We start from the raw sequence: 20,174 nt of genomic DNA, 5'->3' as shown, positions 1-20,174 counted from the left end.
GAAGGGAAACGGAATAGAGGAAGGTCAGAGAACACACAATGTCGAGAATTGGAAGCAGACATGAAAAGGATGAGTGGAAAGTGATAAGAACCGCAAAGAATTGTCCAGGACTAAGTTGGATGGAAAATTATGGTGGGCGGCCTATGTCCCTTGATTAGGGGTAACAGGCGTAAGTAAGTCATTGACCGATACAGCGAATACTGACAACTATGTTGAATACAGCTCTTTTCGTCAGACATTCTTATCGACTCTAAACTTCAGTCATAAGCTTTAAATCCAGAAACATAGGTAACCAGTGCCGAAGTGACAATGTGGAGATTTAGGTGCCAAAAGGTTTGATATTGTCTCGATCGAACAAGATCGGTATTCCCACCCTCTCGGGTACCTTGTTTACCAAGTATATGAGTATTACAACCCCTCTTCGCTACTTCCAAAACTTTAGGTGACCAAAGTGAGTTTACATTACCATAACTATCATTTCCAAGGTATGTGCTCACAAGAGATTTCTCTGTTCATTTAGGATTCAGTTTTATTCAGCTGTCATTACAAGAATGTCTTGTAATCTCACCGTCATCTACATTTACTTGGAGTTGAAAACATGCTATTCACCACGACCACTGGCAAGTTTTTCTTGGCTATACTCGTAAAATATTTTGACCATAATATTGAAAAGAGCCTAATCTCAGTACAGTTTCGTAGTGTTGGATCAAAATATCATTGGACCTGGAGACTGAAGATGATGATGGTGAGGCCTGCTCTGGTTGAACGGGAATGGCATGATTCCCTAAGCGACATCGAAGTCACCTTGCGTTTAACACCCAGCCCGGCTCGTCTCACTTCGCAATAACTAGATGAAATGGTCCAGTGGTAACTGTCAGTTAACAAGTGAAATCTGACAAAATTATTGTAGTCTATGAAAAAACTAGAGAGATACAGAAGAAAGCCACAAAACAGTTGCCTGGTTAAGAGCATGGGACCAGTTATTCCATATTGATCGGCCTTGATCTTGAAAATAAACTACTCAGTGTTCAACCATCTGAAGCAGAAACGACTCAGCTCTGTGAATAATCTGCCAAATTACAGTATCCTTAACACTCCTGGTGATCCCCTTAAACATCTACTTAAGCTTAGTCACAATACTAACCCAAGGGGTAACACCCATAAACTGGAGATCCAACATAGCAGAACGAACTGTAGACACAACTTCTACTCCTTAAGAGTTGTCAGATGCTGAAATTTGCTGCCGACTGAGCTGGTCCAAGCGATTTCCCAGGAGTCCTTTAAGAGGAAACTTGACCTATTCTTAAGGACTATGGATAACATATTATTATGATTTACCGATTTCTTTTTTTTCTATTATCGTTAATATACCCTGGTTCTTGCCTTGAGGTTTTGGTGATCCACTGCTACTAGACACGGAAGCCCGTTAAGCGAACGCTTCTATTCCGTCCACAGCCATTTGAACCATTTGAACTATTTGACAGTGCTCTTTTTAAACATTCGCGCTTCGTTGATACTCATGGCTTTCTAGGGACCTACCCAATAAAGTTGGTCACGTCTTCAGGATCTGCACGTAAGTTAATTAACAGCAAATTTTAAAACGGCAACTGCCTAAGACTTAATGGTCTTGATTAAATTGTCACGTCTGAGTAAAACAGTTATCTATCACCTAGGTACCCAAATAAATCAAAAAGGGAAGATAATGGTGAAGTTTCAAAAAGTATCAATATGTCTCCTTTGTTCCTCATCCTAAGGGAATTAGTAAAAGTTTTTCTATCATCTTCCTGTTGAGGGGAAATATCTTGAAATTTAAACCTTAGTCTTCAGTTAAATTCCCCTCCAGAATAACCCCAAGTTGCCTCATTTTCCCCTACATTCACACCAAATGGTTTACTTCCCACGAAACATGCCTCTAGCCTAAATGTACGTTGAATAGTTTCCGCACGGATTGTTTATTACTCTCTGAAATCGACACTGACTAGTCCACGATCGCCTAAGTACCTCGTCAGTTCTTTTTAAATTCCTCGAGCGACTAAATTTTCTGTGACGGCTCTAAAGAATGGTTCATATGAGGAAAACGAACCATTTGCGTGAATCACGTTTGCATTTCCCGAATTTTTTTTATCCGGGTGTCTTCAGTAGTAAGGACAGTAGGTTGATGAACCTGTGTTAATCCTAACAGATTTCCTACCAGTGTAGGTTCAGCTTCTTGAAAATGTTCACTGATGGGGCTGATACCACTTGTTCGGGTAATGCGTTCCAGTCATTGACCGCTCGATGAGAAAAACGGGACCCCAGCTTTAGTTTATTAGATCGTGGTTTGTGAACCTTCTTGCTATGACCTCGGAGATTATTAGTGCTGGAGGGAGCAAAAAGATAAGACATATTAACACTCAAATCATAATTAAAGATACGAAATGCCAGTATAAGGTCACCTCGTGTCCTACGATCAGATAAGGGGTAAAGGTTTAGACGTTTCAAACGCTCATCGTAAGGGAGTTTAGAAAGACCCTTCACTAATTTTGTCCCCACACGCTGGACACGCTCAAGTGATTTAGTATCCTTTATCAGACATGGGCTAGCTGCTTGGATACAGTATTCTAAGTATGGCCTTACATAGGCGGGATATAAAATTCGAAAAATCTCGTCAAAGCATTTAAATGCTCGGCGAAGTGACCATAGCGCATGATAACCTTTGGAGGCAGCCGCATTGCAATGCGTAGTAGTTTTCAAGTCGTGACTTATAGTTACTCCTAAGTCTTTATGTTCTTGAACGCCAGGAAGAGATATACCATTAATGGTATAATGGTAACTATTACCGTGCCCGATGTGCATGAGCACGCTAATCCTGGAATTAACTTCCAAGTCCCAATCATGAGCCCATCTAACTAATTCGTCTGAGTCAGCTTGGAGATGACAACGATTAGCCCCGCTCCTTATTGTTCTCCAGATTTTGAAATCATCCTCAAACAATAATGTCGACTATTTAAGCAATAGAGGTAATTCATTGACATAGAGAAGGAAAAGTAGAGGGCCTAATATTTATTTATTTATTTAAACACAAATATTGGTACAAAGGAGCACCAGATAAATATGCGCCTCACAAATCTCATTTGATTTGTGTGAGGGCTGTGATACTGCCCAGGCGCCCAGACTGAAGCAGGTGGTTCTCTTAGGGGGCCACACCCGGAGCCTTTGACCTAAAGGTCTGATCCACAAGGCAGTGGAGCATCGTAAGGAGATGCAGTCCCATGGTAGACGGTGACCAACGATTGATTCATACGCCATTCGTTCCATCAGGATCCTGGAGCCCATGTGCACCATTGGTTTGGAATCAGGGTTTTCCAACTCCCCTAGGTGGACCCTCCATGTCCACCAACCCGGTTAAAGCGCCGGACATTCGCTTTTCGTCCTCTCACTTTCGTAAATAACACCTGTGGCACGAGAAGGCAGTGAGTAGGACTTCCCTGGCAGAGGCTATATATTCGCGTGGCCATGTGAGAGCATTCGGAGAGGGAGAGCGGACTCTCCCCACTCTCGGCCGTACCAGGGCATTTGGGGGCAGAGGGCCTAATATTGTGCCTTGGGATACATCACTTTTGACCGGCTCTCATTCAGATAGCGTTCCATTGACCCTCACTCTCTGTCTGCGGTCACATAAGAAGTTTCCTGTCCATTCCTGTGCAGCACCTGTTATTCCAAAGCTCGAGAGATTGTGCATAAGACCTAAGTGTGAAACCTTGTCAAATCTATAAATATCACATTGACAGACAGGCCGTTATCTAGGGCTGCTGTCCAATCCTCTCTCGCAATAAGTCAGTCAGTCAGTCACAACGTAGAACTTCGTACGTACGTACATCAGTTCGAGTTGCCATACCACATTAGCACAGAGATGCAGTTGTCGATTCAAATCCCATAGTGGTAGAAGTAGTAGGAGTATAATCAGAAATCCAAAAGATTAGGGGTTTCAAGAAATTATTGAAGGAGTATAGTACAGTGAAATAAATTTGGAAAGAGAAAAAGATAAAGACATGAGGAATTCAGAAGATTAGAATTTGGTAGAACACAAAGAGTGGATGCATCTTCGCCATTGCAAACGATTTTGAGCCATGTCATTCAAGGTCTCTAACCATCGGTTGCTGTCATCTCGCGAATCCCAACCAGGTAGTCTACACCTACCAACATGGCCCAGTCCACTTGTCAGTGACTTCATTGATTTGTGCCACGTTTCGGTCTGGCCACCCCTAGCTTTCTTCCAACCTACTCCTACACCGTGAAACATTGCACGTCGGGGCAGTCGGTGGTCGGGCATACGTAACACATGTCCCAGCCATCTCAACTGATGAAGTTTCACTACTTCATCAATCGATTTGCCATCCCTACCTAGTACTCGTTTCCTAACAACTGCATTACTTACCCGGTGGTCCCAGGATATACGAGCAATGCTTCGAAGACACCTATGATCGAACACTAGTAGCCTACGAATATCCTCTACTCTTATTGGCCATGTTTCACTGCCATAGAGTAGGACGGAGCGAACTGCTGCACAGTAAACCCGTCCTTTGGTTGCTAGACGGATATCTCGCCTACGCCATAAATGACGCAAGTTGGCGAAAGCTAGACGAGCCTTCTGTATCCGTGCTGAGATTTCGTCACATACCAGACCACAAGGGCTGATGAGACTTCCAAGATAAGTGAAGTGGTCTACACGCTCAACTACTTCACTCCCTATCATTAGTTCAGGTGTCGATGCAACCCAATCCTGAAGTAACATTTTGCACTTCGAGGGAGAGAATCGCATTCCGAACATGCCTGCATAGTTGCTTATAGTGGTCAGAAGACTCTGCATGTTGTCAGCGTCTTCACCGAGTAAAACTATGTCGTCGGCGTATTCTAAGTCGACAAGTGAGTCTCCTGGTAAAAGTTCAACTCCTGGAGGTTTAGCTGATGAAAGTGCTATCTCTAAAAGTAAGTCAATGACAAAGTTAAACAAGAATGGGGAGAGTGGACAGCCCTGACGAACGCCACTTGTGGTAATCAGTTCTGATGAGTAAGTTAGTTAAACATGAACGCTTGTTCCGAAACCCGTATTGCTCGGAAGTTAACAGATTATATGCATCTATGTGACTCAGTAACTTAACCCGAATTATCTTTTCAAGTAACTTAACGACTATGCTGGTCAGGCTGACAGGCCTGTAGTTAGATACGATCCGTCTCTGACCATCCTTAAATATAGGACTAACTATAACGTCTTTCCAGTCTCTAGGTAGTTGAGCGCGTGAAAGGGACATGTTGAAGAGCGTCGCGAGCGGTCTTGAAATAATGTCCACAATCGATGACAGCAAACGTGGATGCAACCTAGTGACAGTCAAATGCAATATTGTGACTGAGAGATTTGACTGTCCTCAACCAAAAACTCGGCAGTATATATATATATATATATATATATATATAATTTTATGAATTCAACTGTCACTGGGCTCTCGTATCCTTATGAAATGGATACTTCAACTTGAATGTGTATTTCCTATTTATTCTGAACTTGACTCATCGTAGTTTGACTTTCGAGTTTTAATTGTGTAAAGCACCAAAATAAGCTTTTAATATGACAAGTTATAATGCACTTTTTCATGTTTTAAAGTCTTGAGTTTGCACAATACTACGTTGTTTTTAAACATCTGTTTGAATAAATTTTTCGAAGTCTTACCTCACTGTTTAAGGATTCTCACCTAAAATATCTCGAGAATGTGCACTTATGCATGCACTGGTTTTCTTTAGTTGTACACATTTGTATTTTCGTCAAAGGTTTTTAGTGGTTTCAGTGTGCATTCTTATATGACCTCATGATATGGTTTATTTAACATATTGTCTTGATTCGATTGTTGATGTTTATCGTTCATAATATTGTATCATACTCTTCATTTGTTATCTAGTTCTATTTTGTGGCATACTCAGTACTAGTCTTACTCAGGATTTTTTTTTTTGAATAGAAAAAATGTTTGTGTCAAGCAGTATTCATGCTAATCATGCTGATTTAATTCATGATGTAGCCTATGATTTCTATGGTCGACGTATGGCAACTTGTAGTAGTGATCAAATGATTAAAGTACGTGTATACTGTTTTAAGAAATTCTTATGATTTTATACAAAATTTGTTACTATTTTATTAGGATTATGTCATGTAGGCAGTTTTTAATGATTAATGAGATAAATTTTAAGTTTCCGAAATCAGTGCATAGAGCACTAGTCGATTGATAAGCGCAATAATATGAGGTGTAACCAAGTGATAACTAGTCAAAAGAATTAATTATTGACTTGAACCCCCGAACGACTATAAATCATAAACAAGACCAATAACCAGATAAGTAGATAAAATTTTTACGTAATAAGATAACATGCTTGTACACATAATATGAACACAAAATAAACATGGTAAAATATCACAGGCGAATGAAGAAAATGAGCTTGTAGATCACTCATTCTCTAATCATTCAAGATCTGACTATTAGGCCTAATTGTCGGGCATCCTACCAGGCTATTTAATAATAATAAACGATTTGAGCAATGGTCTAGAAATATAACATTGTTCAAACTGCAGGTTGCTTTCATACAAAATATTAGTTGAATCTGACTTAGTGTATAATCTCATAAGATGGATCATCAGTAAGTTTAGTTATTCGAATGTTATTTTTAAATAAATATTCGTTATATGTACAGTTCATAATCACTGGTTGTCAGTTTGTTTTGAGTAGGAAACTTCTTGAATAGGCTCTTAGGAGTCAGTGATTGAATATCCCAAGAGGCATCCCTTGTTATTGATCTCAGTGGCTCAGATTCATCGTATTTTAAGTCATAGATAGTTTTCCGTCTGTTATATACTTCTTATCAGGTCAAGTTCTTGTTATTATTCTTTGGTTTCGTGTTGATTTCCTAATTATTTTGGGGACTGAATCAACGTCACTGAGTATTTCCATTTCAGAGTTTCTTAAAGTTTGTGATAAAGTATAGAATAACCATGTACTCGTGTATGAACTACACTTTAAGTTTGACAGCTAATTCTACTATCCGGTCGCCCAAACACAAGTGGAGCGGGGTTCAAACTTGGAACTTAATAAATAAAAGTCGAACTAATGGGTTAGAACCATTCATACTGCTCACACTACGTGTCAATCATCGTATTATCCTTTCCATTTACTACTACTTTGTCGGGTCCTGTGAGTAGTTAATTTTCTAGAAAGCAATCATTCCTGCCAATCGGCTTTCCCGTCTGACGTTCAATAAATTCACATAAGTACCATCTCTATACATGTTTCTTAATGCTTTTTAAAGACTTCTACTTTACCTGGTTATAGGGGGCATGAATCTAAGAAATTCGTGCATATACTCTCTAAAAGTTGCAAATTATTTTGTATTGAACAAAAGCTCTGAACACATATTCCTAAATAATGACACTACATCCCATAACATTTATAAAATAATTTTCCCTTTTTTAAAATTAAAACGGTAGAATTTTAATGACATATGCAAGTTCTATTTTCAAGCAATGTATATCATAATGTAGATGAGAGCATCGTTTGGAAGATTTTTAGTTTTTGTTTTCTCGTGTTTATCAATTTCAATTTAGTTTTCAAACCGATCTCATAACACTTAACTATTTTATCTGTGGTACAACCAGTATAATAATAGTCTGACCAGGTTTTCGCTTATTATTTCTAAGCATAATTAGACAAAGTTAAATAACAATTTGAATGTAAGTCATTTGATGAAAGAAGATCAATAGCTTAAATCAGAGTTCCATTTTAAACCATCTATCGACTACATAAATCAATAAATGGAGTTTAGCTGAAACTCATCAGTTCAAGTTACCACATTTTCCAGTTACATGAAAAGGTCAGTAGAGCTAAAAAAATTTGTAAAGCATGCAAGAGATGAGAGAGTCTTTGTCATCTCGAGGACCACACTCAGGGCGTGTGTACTTTTCTTCGTGGTTCACTGAAAATTCACTACTTCATATTCTGATCAATCTCCGCAGATTCTGTAAAATTTGTTTTTCTGGTTGTTACCACTTCCGTTAGATCTGTACCATATCATATGCTCATGCCTGTCTTCCTTGGTTATTTGTATTGAATTTAAGTGCAACTATTCAGTAAAAGCACTCATCTGAAATCCTTTTACTTCACTTTTTTGTATATCTCCGCTGATGATGGTGATATTTAATTTGTGATTAAGGTTACCACCCAGTTAAATTCAAGGCAAGAGGAAAACTCTTTCTCAACACTATAATTTATAAGTCTCGGAATAATTATGTAAAATATTTTGCTTAACATATTTTATTACCCACAAAATGAGGAAATCATCGCTCTTTATTTCAGTTTCTTGCTTAACGTTTTCTAAATAAAATTTTAAAAAAATCGTAGAGAGTAGTTTATTGGTTGATTCACTTTCATATGACAGTATAATTGTTTATTCTTTCAACTAGTGTTTATTTGTTTGTTTATTTTTTTATTTATTTAAACACATATATATTGGTACAAAAGGGCACCAGGTACATATGCGCCACACTATTTGTGTGTGTGGGCTGTGATACTGCCCGGGTGCCCAAACCGAAGCAGGTGGTTTTCTTAGGGGGCCACACCCCGAGCCTTTGACCAAAAGGTCTGATCCACAAGGCAATGGAGCATCGTGAGGAGATGCAGTCCCATGGTAGCCGTTGACCAATGACAGGTTCGTCCGCCATTCGTTCCATCAGGATACTGGAGCCCATGTGCACCATTGGTTTGGAATCAGGGTTTTCCAACTCCCCTAGGTGGACCCTCCGTGTCCACCAACCCGGTTAAAGCGCCGGACATTCGCTTTTCGTCCTCTCACTTTCGTAAACAACACCCGTGGCACGAGAAGGCAGTGAGTAGGACTTCCCTGGCAGAGGCTATATATTCGCTGGCCATGTGCGAGCATTTCGAGAGGGAGAGTAGACTCTCCCCACTCTCGGCCGTACCAGGGCATCAAAGAAGGAGCAGTGTTGAATTTAGCATTAAGTATTTAAGCTTATTTTTCTAAATAGTTATATCATTTTACTGACTCATCATACTACTTATTGTTTTTATGTTGTAATTTTTTCCCTTTTCACATGATAATATCGCGGTGTTGATAAGATTACTGAATCCTCCATAGGTTACTATTACCATTATTATTGTCATTATTATTATTATTATTACTATTATTATTATCATTATTATTGTTATTGCTGTTATTATCATCGTTGTTATTATTATTGTTACATGAGGAATATAAGTTGAATAGTTCTTTATTCAACGTAATTGTTCCTTAATACTTATTGTCATTGTTTTTGTGGTTTATACTAATAATGTTTTGTTGACCTTTTATTTCATGGTAGTAAGGAGTGTTCTTTTGAATTCCCTTTATTATCGCTTACCTGTGTTATTGTTATCACGCATGAATGAGGAACTTACTGCTATAGTAACCATATCTTACAAATATTTTTGTCATAATTCAACTACTAAGCATTATTGATAATAACTTATTACAATGTTTTTTTTAAATAAGTGGTTTGACACAACTTTCCAGTGGTTGAATTATATTTCATATTTATTATCTCCACTTGGAAAGCCTCAACCATCGAGTTATGCTATCCTTATTCATCCTTGTTTATTGCCCATTTTTATGTCTGGGTCATATATAGATTCATTTTTAATATTTCTTTGAACAGATTCATCATTTATTATTTAGCTATTGATTTGTTTCTTTTTATTACACTGTTTAAGTATGTGGTCATTCATAATTCATATATAATTAATTATGCTCAATCATTACTCGTTTGGTGGGACCAACTCCGCCTGTAGCTCTTCTAAAGTTACTGCCGGCACCAAACTTGGGTAAAGGAGAAGGGTTGGGTATGGGGTCAGCGACCCCATCCCGTAGGAAATTAACTCGCTAAAAACACGGAACCAACAAGTTGAGTGTATTGATGGAGGTTTAATAATTTGGACCAGTACACACTCATGCTATCAAATGCGTTATTTACGACTGACTGGTTTAAAATACGACTGTTGTTCATGACAAAATTGTTCATTCCATGTTATTCTGTAAATCTCTGATATTTTAAAGACTGTCGGTTGCACAAAACCGAAACAATTTTGTGCTTTCGATCAAGATACTTTAGGTATTACTTACGCATATTACTCCTAATGAATCATAAGCTCCCGACCAGCATTCTATAACCCACTCTGTCCTGGGCCTTCCTTTCTAGTTCTATCCAACTTTTGTTCACTCTTTTCATGTGTGTCTCCGTTTCTCGGCGTCATGTGTTCTTTGGTCCTCCTCTTCTCCTTTGACCTTGAGGATTCCAAGTGAGGGCTTGTCTTGTGATGCAATTGTGTGCTTTCCTCAGTATGTATCCTATCCACTTCTAGCGCTACTCCCTGATTTTTTCCTCCGCTGGAATCTGGTTCCTTCTCTCCCACAGTAGCTTGTTGCTGATAGTGTCTGGCCAACCGATCCGAAGTATGTTGTATAGACAACTGTTAATAAACACCTGTATCTGGATGATGGCTTCCGTACTTCTTCAAGTTTTCGCCCCATACAGTAGAACTGCCGTGACATTTGTATTGAAAATTCTGATCTTGGTGTTGGTTGACAGCTGTTTTGAGTTCCAGACGCTCTTTAGTTGTAAATATGCTACTCTTGCTTTGCCGATCCGTGCATTTACATCTGCATCAGATCCACCGTGTTCATCAATGATGCTGCCCAGATATGTAAAGGTTTTTACACCAAAGCTTCTCCATCAAGTGTGATTTTGTTTTTGCATGTTGTATTGTATCGGAGAATCTTGCTTTTCCCTTTGTGCATGTTGAAACCTACTGCTGCTGAAGTTGCTCCTTACGGAATCCATCCTGTTGGTTTTGAAGTTGGGTGCCTACGGAGTCCTTCATTCTGTTTAACAATACCCGATTGAAGACTTCCTGGTATTGAGAGAAGAGTGATGCCTCTGTAATTCTCACACCTGAGATCGCCTTTCTTTGGTATGTTGATCAGAAGTCCTTTCCAGTCTGTTGGTACTTGTTCTTCATCCCAAATCTTGCTGAAAAGAATGGAGGATCCTTGCAGTTACTGCTACGTCTGCTCTCAGTGCTCCTGCTAGAATGTTGTCTGATTGCCATGATGCTCTCTTCAATTGTTTGCGGGCCAACTTTGATTAGGACGTCCGTAAGTGCTGTTTCGATGTTGAGTGGGTTCAATGAAGCTGGTCGATTCAAGAGTTCTTTAAAATGTTCTATCTACCTGTTTCGTTGTTTTTCAATGTTGGTGATTACTTTACCTTCCTTGCTTTTCACTGGTCGTTCTGGTTTACGGTAATTTCCAGCGAGCTTCTTTGTTATGTCATACAATTGTCTCATGTTTCCTCTTGCGGTCTTTTCCGTCGTCGTCGCTAGATCTTCCACATATTTACGTTTGTCGGTCCTGATGCTCCTCTTGACTTATTTGTTTGCTTCTGTGTATTCAGCTTGTGCCTTGAATTTATTTGTTCTTGTTCGGCTGATACTGATTGCTGCCTTCTTTTTCCTCCTTTCTTGAATCTTATCCAGTGTATCAACAATGATCCATTCCTTGTGGTGGTGATTTTTGTGGCCCAAAACCTGACACGTTGAAGTGATTGCCTCCTTGATCACTCTCCAGTTGCTCTCCGTGGTAGTTCCTTCTCCACTGAGTAGATTGTGAAAGGCCTGAGACCTATTGCTGAGGGCTGTCTTGAATTTGCTGAGTCTGTCAGTATTTCGAAGAAAGGCCTCATTAAACTTTTGTGATGTTTTCCGCCCCGTTGTCCAGTGTCTCTCGAGTTTTAGTTTCATCTTGTTGACCAGAAAGTGATGATCGGATCCTATATCAACAACCATCTGGATATTTTTCTTCAAAATATCGTTTTAGTATATTTAGTATCCTAGTTGTATCACTTATTCTTGGCCTTACCCTTCCAGCCAAAATAGTTGGTGAAGCCGGTAAGCTCTTCTGCAGAAGAGACATACCTGAAAGCACCCCACAACTACCGGGTCGCAATAGTTGTTTCTGCACTTGATTGTCTTGTTCTTGGTCTTATTTCATGTCCGGTAATTCCTGACCATCACTGTACTATATAGCAGCGATTGATTACTCCTTTCTTTGTTAAAAGTTGCTTTTTGCATCCGTTGTATGGGCACCGATGTAATTTATTTGTTGTTTCTATGTTATGGTTTTGTGTTATTTGATCATGTGTATTTGTGAGATTTTGTGTTTCGCCTGTTGAGTTGGTTTGCGTGTTTTGAGGGTGGAATGTTAGATGTATTTTTACCCATTCAGCTTGCATAATAAGCTCTGTTGTAGTCCTTCAGTGGGGATTTATGTTCTGTCGTATTTGTAGTATTTTCACGAAGTTGATTGTCATTCCTCATGTTTGTTTATATCTCTGGTGACAAAGCCTATAAAAAAGCTGGATGGCTAAAAATCATTTAACTAATTAAACAGCTTCAGCACACTAAAAATCAACTTTAAATTTTAAATATTATTCAAAATACGGGTGATTATATCAAAAATATGGTACAAACGGTAATTCGCAGTCGGAAAGAATTGACAACTCTTGAAAACATTATGTATGATCTTATGTTCTTCCTTAATCCATACGTCATTTTGTCATCTCGTATATCTTAGTAGTTGGCACATGTGTATATTATGTTAAGTATTATCATATTTTCAACTTTGTTACTGATAAAGGGTTACTCACAGTTATTGGTATATTTTAAAGTAGGGGAAACAGTGCAATATTTCTTAAGCTTTCTACATTAATGGTTAAAATATTTTTTACAAATTCTTAGATTTGGGATTTAAAAGACAATGAAGAATGGGTATGCACTGCTTCATGGCGATGTCATTTAGGATCAGCATGGCGTGTTACTTGGGCACATCCTGAATTCGGTCAGGTTATCGCTACCTGTTCATTCGATCGTACAATAGCTGTATGGGAGGAAATAGCAGGCACTCAAGTAAGTAATTTTACGTATTCATAAAGATTTTTGCAGACTATATAAAGTAGAAACATTACGTAATAGAATTTTTGGCTATTGATCAACAGTATTTCTATAATCTGTTTGTAGCTAATTAACTCTTTCCTTATAATTTTGTAGTCATTTATGCACATACATGTAATAAAACTATATAGTCACCTAAATGTTTTATTTCCTCATATTGACTGTTAAAAATAAAATTTTTGCAAAATTAATAGCCTAACTGTATACTGTAAGAGTAAGTTGTAGTTCCTTATTACTCGTTCAAGTATCTACAATTGTAGTGTTCTTGTTTTTAAGCTTAAGTACCAGTTCCGTTTGTGTTTGATCTAACCTTCTCTTGATTCCTACTTTTTTTATTTTACCTAGACTATAACTAGTGGTGGTGAAAATGATGGTGGTAATAATCAAACTCCTTCAACTGTAACAAACGTTGCATATGGAAGTCAGTCAGCAAACACTAATTGGATAAGACGTGCCTACCTTGTTGATCCACGTACTTCTGTGACTGGTCTACAGTTTGCTCCAAGACATCTAGGTCTTCAGTTGGCTGCTATTTCTACAGATGGCATGTTGCGAATTTATGAAGCATTGGTAAGCTTGCATCTTTGTCAGATTAATATTTGGATTCCACTACATTTTAGACTACACAAGCATTATTGTAATGGCAATTTCGAAAATTCCTAATCGGTTTTCTTATAATTAACTGTTGAGTTCATTGGAAGTAATACGATAACCAGAATGTTTAGAAAAATTAGATAAGAAAAAGCGGCAAAGATCTCTTCAATCTCTTTGATACTTACTAAATGTTCAAGTTAATATAGCACTTTTCTGCATGCAGTTCAGGATTTCAAACCTTATAAAGTTAAGCATACACATTAGCTATAAAGTAGCTTAGTTCATTTTTAAAGCAGTCCTATTTTTTACATTAATCGTTCACCAACGATCATTCAAATTCTTAAATCTATTCTTAAATCCTATCAGTTATCACCAATGAATACTGTATTTTTCGTTTATCTTTGCTCTTATCGTTATTCATATAATTAAAAAAAATATTTTTGTCTAGAATAAGCGTCAAAGTCATCTAACTGAAGCATAACACTAATCAATAAATTCGTTGACTGTTCATCTAAGGCGTATAGTTTGACCGGTCAAATGTTAGAAATATACATTAGTTGTTGAAATGGACCACAAATTATGACATTTATTCTAGTGGTAACTGACTAAAACTTATACAATATGCTAGATATAGCCTGTTATTTAGATTATATCTAACCTTCTGGTATTTTAATTGGGTCCGATCAGTTAAATTTATTAAAATAAAATTGATTGAGTTTTAGAAATGGCTTAAACAAAAATGTTGTATGTAAATCGAATCCTATATCTAATACATATATACATATATATCTAATACATTATTTAATCGCAGTCAAAACTGAACTCAACGCAAATGTCATGAATCCTCAATCGTGCAAACCAGTTTATTGTTTAGAATTCCAAATGTACTCGTAAGTCTTTATGTGATTAGTGTTGGAAAATCCAAAATGTGTTACGAATGTCAGTGGTATGTTTTTGTGTTGGATTTTATTGAACAAATAAACTCTTCTCCGGAGGTATGTTCACAGATCAGTTAATTGGAAAAAAATAGCAAAATACTTACCGTTGTAAAATTAAGATAATTTTTATTTCCTTATTAGAAAATCCTTAGCTTATTTTCATTTGTTTTGTTTTTCATAAAATATTGGGATTTGTTCATTCCTATTTCCGTTTTTCTTATTATCTGACTCTATTAAAGGATGTTATGAATTTAAGTCAATGGCGTTTACAGTTTGATTTCGGTACAAAAATGGCTGGATCATGTTTAGCATGGTCTCAGGTATGTCTTGTTTATTATATTTTGTGATAAATATACGAGGTGTATTTATAAAGGGTTTTATATTACCATCATTGTACATATAGAATATACTTGAAAAGTATATAGTTACCGATCGCTCTTACTGATTAATTACTTTTCCCGCATTTTACGTTTTTTTCAGTCCAATACGCTTACACTACTGATTAAGCTCTTGACTAGTGTCCTGTCTCTCTAGTCATTGTCCAGTGTTAATACAACCCAGTAATTAAGCAAAAGTTTATGCGTGTATGCTCATCGTTCAAACACATTCATTGTGAGAGAAAGGTGATAACGCGAACTAAACAAATAGCCTAACTAAATTGCGTGTCGTAGAATTTAAACTAATTGTTCAGAAAAATAATTTCTAAATCATTAATCAGTAGAGTAAAACAGTTTTCATGTTGTCATTGGCTAATTCTATAAAGTCAACTGAAAGTAGTAGGTTACTGATCATATTCAGTTTGTTAGTTGTTTATTTTTCAACTGTAGCTTATCATCTACTTAGTAGATTCGTACACTAAAATCTCTTCTCTGTATTTGGATTTGTAAGAGTAGAAAATGTCAGATTTCGTTAAATAAAATTGTCTCTTATCTCTTACTATACAAATTTCCGTTTAGTTATGGTGTTACAATATGTATGCTGCTATTTTAACATCATTTGGCATAGTGTTATAATTGAAGTCGTAGATATAGATAATCACACATTCATTAGTATCCAAATGTTTAGATTGTTTTTTTTCTTAAAGTAATCAATCCATTTTCATCAATATTTTTTTAGTCACGTCTTGATCCACCTTTAATTGCTGTTGGCAGCGTTAGTCCTAATGATCCAGATACTGCGGATAATTCAGACGGTTTACCAGCACATCATTCTATGTCTCATTCAACAACGCATCCAACAAATACTCTAGTGAACGGCAAACTTATCCTTTATGAATATTCTGAAGTTAGAAGGCATTGGTATCTTGTGGAAGATGTACATGCACTGAATGATCCTATTTACGATGTTTCATTCGCTCCACATATGGGTCAATCATATCATACATTAGCTGTTGGATCTAAAGAATTGTATATATTAAGAATTAGACCGTTTAACTCCAATCAATCGTCTAGTTCAATGATGAAAAGTAAGTTAAATATTCACATTTTTTATACATGACTTTACTAGACTGTTTTTTTTTAAGAACTGGGTTCGCCCATAAGTGTTTTTTTAAAATACCTTATTCTATCTATTTATCATTTTAACTATCATTTAGAGCTGGAGATATAATTTTGCATAACTTCATGTGATAGTTCATACTTTTAAATTTGTCAGTTCCAGTTAGAATGAAAGACACATTGTGAACTACACTGCTAGTTAGAATTCATCAATTTTCTTAAACTTGTGATAACTTATATTTCTGTTTCTTTCTGGTCGACGATTGAAAATGTTCCACTTTAAATTAACACTTCTTTCAATGTATATTTATATGTATAGGATAATGAAAAATGATAAAAAATTAGATAAATTTTAAATGATCATTTATGGAGAAAGAACCCTTCATTCTAACTATTAATTTTTTTCTAAACGTTGTTATTAAACTTATGTCAATTGACACATTTTTGTCCCTTACTTAATTTAGTTGTGGCTACTCCAGCATTCAAGAGATTTACCGTAAACTAGAGGCTAAACCAGTAGGTTAAGTTTAAATGTTACTCCACTTCGGTCTAGGTAACCGGTTAATATCACTAGCTTGAAATCGAGTATATAGATGTGTAAATAAGTTAAATTACATGATGTGAATAGTATTTTTAAAGTCTCAGCGTTATAACTTTCTATTTCATACTTGTTATTTTGATCTATAATGAAAATAGTCCATTAATTTGAAAAAGATTAACAATAAGGAAGTTTATATAACGAGATAATTAAAATATTTTCCGCTTGCCACGATATGCTACTTTAATATGATAATGCACCCGGTAACCCATATTATATTACCGCTAGACTAGATACACGATTCATGACCAAACATAGAGAACCAGAATAAAGACTGAACAATACTTTATTCAACACAATTGTAAGCAGTTTACACTTAGCGAGTCCAGTGTGAAAATCAATGGTAAAAAAGAAAACAAATTATATAGTCGGTAAGTTGTGGTCAGTCATATTCACTAGCCATACAGTAGAAATGTTTCGTCTTTTTCAACAAATTTGAATGTCTTTTTGTATTAGAAGAAAGTGTAATTAATAATACAAAGTCCCTAAATTAACCTTCATAACTAAACACTACTTTCCTACGATTTTTTCTTGCTGCTTAATAGATGATAATTCTAGTTCTAATAATTTGTCATTGTCAAGATCGAATCTACCTATACGTAATCCGTATGAAATTAGAATGATGGCACGTTTCGATCATCATGAAGGACGAGTTTGGCATGTTTCTTGGAATGTAACTGGTAAAGTTTAACAATGTTTATTATAGTTAACAAGATGTTTATCTAAGAACCCAACTGATCAGTTATGTGATACTCTTTGATTGTATGCAATTTTCCAATTTACAAATCAGTGACAAGTGGCTTCATTAAAATTTTGCAGCACATTTTTGTTTGTATATATGTCCACCTTTTCATTCGTCGATTTTGTTTGAAATCTAAGAATATTAGTCGAAATGTGGGCGTTAATAACAAGTTTGACGTTGGTCCACTGTCTTAATCAAATTTTTAAGAAGTAGACCCCCAATAAAACTACCTGTCTCGGTGTTGCCGCTCAGGCAGTATTCCAGCCCACATGTAGATATGTTTGTACAGCGCATTATATTTTTGATGCCCAGTTGTACCAGATTTTATGTGAATTAGAAAAATCATATATACACAAATATCCTAGAATAGGTCGAATGTATAAATCACGACACTAAATTTTGTCTTGAAATATTGTAATATTGACACCAATCACAAACTTTTGCCAACCTGCCGTCAATGAATTTTCTTTTTTTTTGGAAAAACATTCATCTCATTCATTAGGTTCTTTACTTGCATCGTCTGGCGATGATGGTTGTGTACGGCTTTGGCAAGCTAATTATCTTGGTGTATGGCTTCCAGTTTCAGTTATTAGTCCAGACGGTAGTCGTTGTGCTACAATACCTAATGGACAAAATAGTCTATCAAATTGTATACTAAAATCATGTTCTTCAGGTCCACTGAAGCCATCATCTGTCTCATCATCAGCCTCACCTATTCGTTTATTGAATTCCACAACTCAAATCAAACAAAATGAACATGTTATGGATCATACTGAACAAACGTCAAACACTAATCTACGTAAGAATATGCACTGATTTTTTATTTTATGCTGAGAAATTCAATCGTGTCATCGTATTGTTTCTATTTTTATATAATAAATATACTGAAGTTTCTATTCAGCTTAATGTTCATTTAATAAAAACTCAAAACATAATCATCATTATGTAGTCAGTGATAATCATTACTAAGGTTTGTTTTGATAATTTAGCATTGGGTAGATTTCTAGTGAAGAAGCGGCTTACACTGAGTTATGAGACACCAGAAATTCAATTTTCTACGCATTAGAAAATTATATATATCCTGTTCTTTTTATATATTGTCATATATAGAGTGAGGAAGAGGTTTCGATAGATTTAATACATCATCATCATCAGCAGAAAATATTTATTCACACACGTGTTTTGGTCAATGTGATGTATTCTATCAAGTGAATCCTTTAATAGTTAACTACATTAAGCAGTGGTTACCAGAAGTATATAGCTTCTCAAACCTGTCTTATTTGAGTTCCCTACGGAAATTATTTCACAGCAAATAAGATTATGTAGTTTAAATTAAATATTGGTACAGTAGATTCTCTAAATGTATATGTTGGCCAATTATTTGAAATTATGTAAGAATTGTAGCTTACAAAAATGTAAGTACATCATAATTCCTTTTTTTCATTTTCAAAAGAATGATTTAATTTATTAACTAAACGGCTTTCTTATTCGTAGATGTAGACAAGTTAGGACCATATGAAAAACTTAAAATAAACATGACAACTGTATGTTCTGGGTCTCTACATCGTTTTTTTTTTTTAAATAAATAAATAAACAACAAAGGGTTCTAGGAATAATAAAGGAAATGTTAGGTAAAGTTGATAATTGCAATATTTAGTTTATTGTACACTGTAATTGTTATGAATATAGCCTTCATCGTTGTTTTTCTCTTGAACTCATTCTGCAGAAAAAGATACTTAGAAGTGTAATATTCTGGTGTCTACATCCATAAGTATTATAAGCTTAATAATGAAACAACATTTTTTAGTGTATCTGTTCCGGCACATATTCAGAAAACTCGTTTAGCTTTTGCCAACTAACGTGATTTTTTGATGTAGGCGAAAGGTTTGTCTATCAACCAAAGGACGAGTATATTGTTCAGCAGTCCACTATGTTTGACTTCACGGCTGTGAAACTTAGTCTTTAAAAATATGGAATATCCGTAGTTCGTTCATATTCAATGGTAGACACTTCCGAAGCATTCCTCGTGTGTGTTAGGAACCCCGAGTGAGTGATGCTGGGATTTGAACCAGTGCACTAGTTAAGGATGAGAAATCGGCTGATGTGGTAGTAAATCTTTGTTACCCATCTGATGTGATGTGACAACTTGAACCGATACATATATGTACCAGATGTTACATTGAACATAACGGATTATTAGTGATAACCCTTAATCTATTGATAAGTTAACTTTTGTTTCATCAAAAGTACTGATTCTCATCTGACACAAGATATCAGCTAACACTGTGTGCACAAAATACGTAGAATTGTTTCAGTCTTAATGTTATCATTCTTCCTGTAGTTATTCGTAAATTTATGTATGCGAAAATTTAGCTGTGTAATCAAAAGGTACCTTTCAATATAAAACTTCTATCTCACTTCTAATTAAGAATCATTTAAGTTTAATGACTATTTTGTTTCTTTTTTCTTCTTGTTTAGCTAAAGGGTCCCTTCACGGATGTACAGTTCCATTTCAGAAATTAGCTCCAATTCCAAATCCAAATCAACCTGGTGTATGGCATTAAATAAATTAAAACTTTAGATGCGTTTATTTTATGTTTTACATTGTATATTTTTTTTATCACTTCTGTTAAATAGAATATCTATTGTTGTAACAAATACAAGAAATGAATTTATAATGACAAAAATAAAAATAAATTACAACTATATTTTGTGTATAATACTTTTCTT

The 20,174-nt window shown here is 35.9% G+C and overlaps 1 protein-coding gene across 1 annotated transcript; it reads left to right on the top strand.

Annotated features, from left to right (window-relative positions):
• Positions 1 to 1,501: 1,501 nt before the first annotated feature.
• On the top strand, positions 1,502 to 20,008 carry Smp_060180 (nucleoporin seh1 (sec13-like protein); the record flags this gene model as incomplete). Its single annotated transcript, XM_018789763.1, has 9 exons — positions 1,502 to 1,573; positions 5,991 to 6,106; positions 12,864 to 13,031; positions 13,422 to 13,646; positions 14,848 to 14,928; positions 15,725 to 16,073; positions 17,248 to 17,382; positions 17,947 to 18,243; positions 19,923 to 20,008. Exons 2-9 carry the CDS (start codon positions 5,996 to 5,998, stop codon positions 20,006 to 20,008), a joined length of 1,452 nt encoding a protein of 483 aa, XP_018655174.1. The 5' UTR covers positions 1,502 to 1,573; positions 5,991 to 5,995.
• Between the last annotated feature and the right edge of the window lie 166 nt (positions 20,009 to 20,174).

This window comes from Schistosoma mansoni, chromosome W (genome assembly GCF_000237925.1).
Source record: "Schistosoma mansoni strain Puerto Rico chromosome W, complete genome".
NCBI classification, from domain to species: Eukaryota; Metazoa; Platyhelminthes; class Trematoda; order Strigeidida; family Schistosomatidae; genus Schistosoma; species Schistosoma mansoni.
The sequence above is the reverse complement of the archived record's forward strand: the minus strand, read 5'-3'. Positions and strand labels throughout refer to the sequence as shown.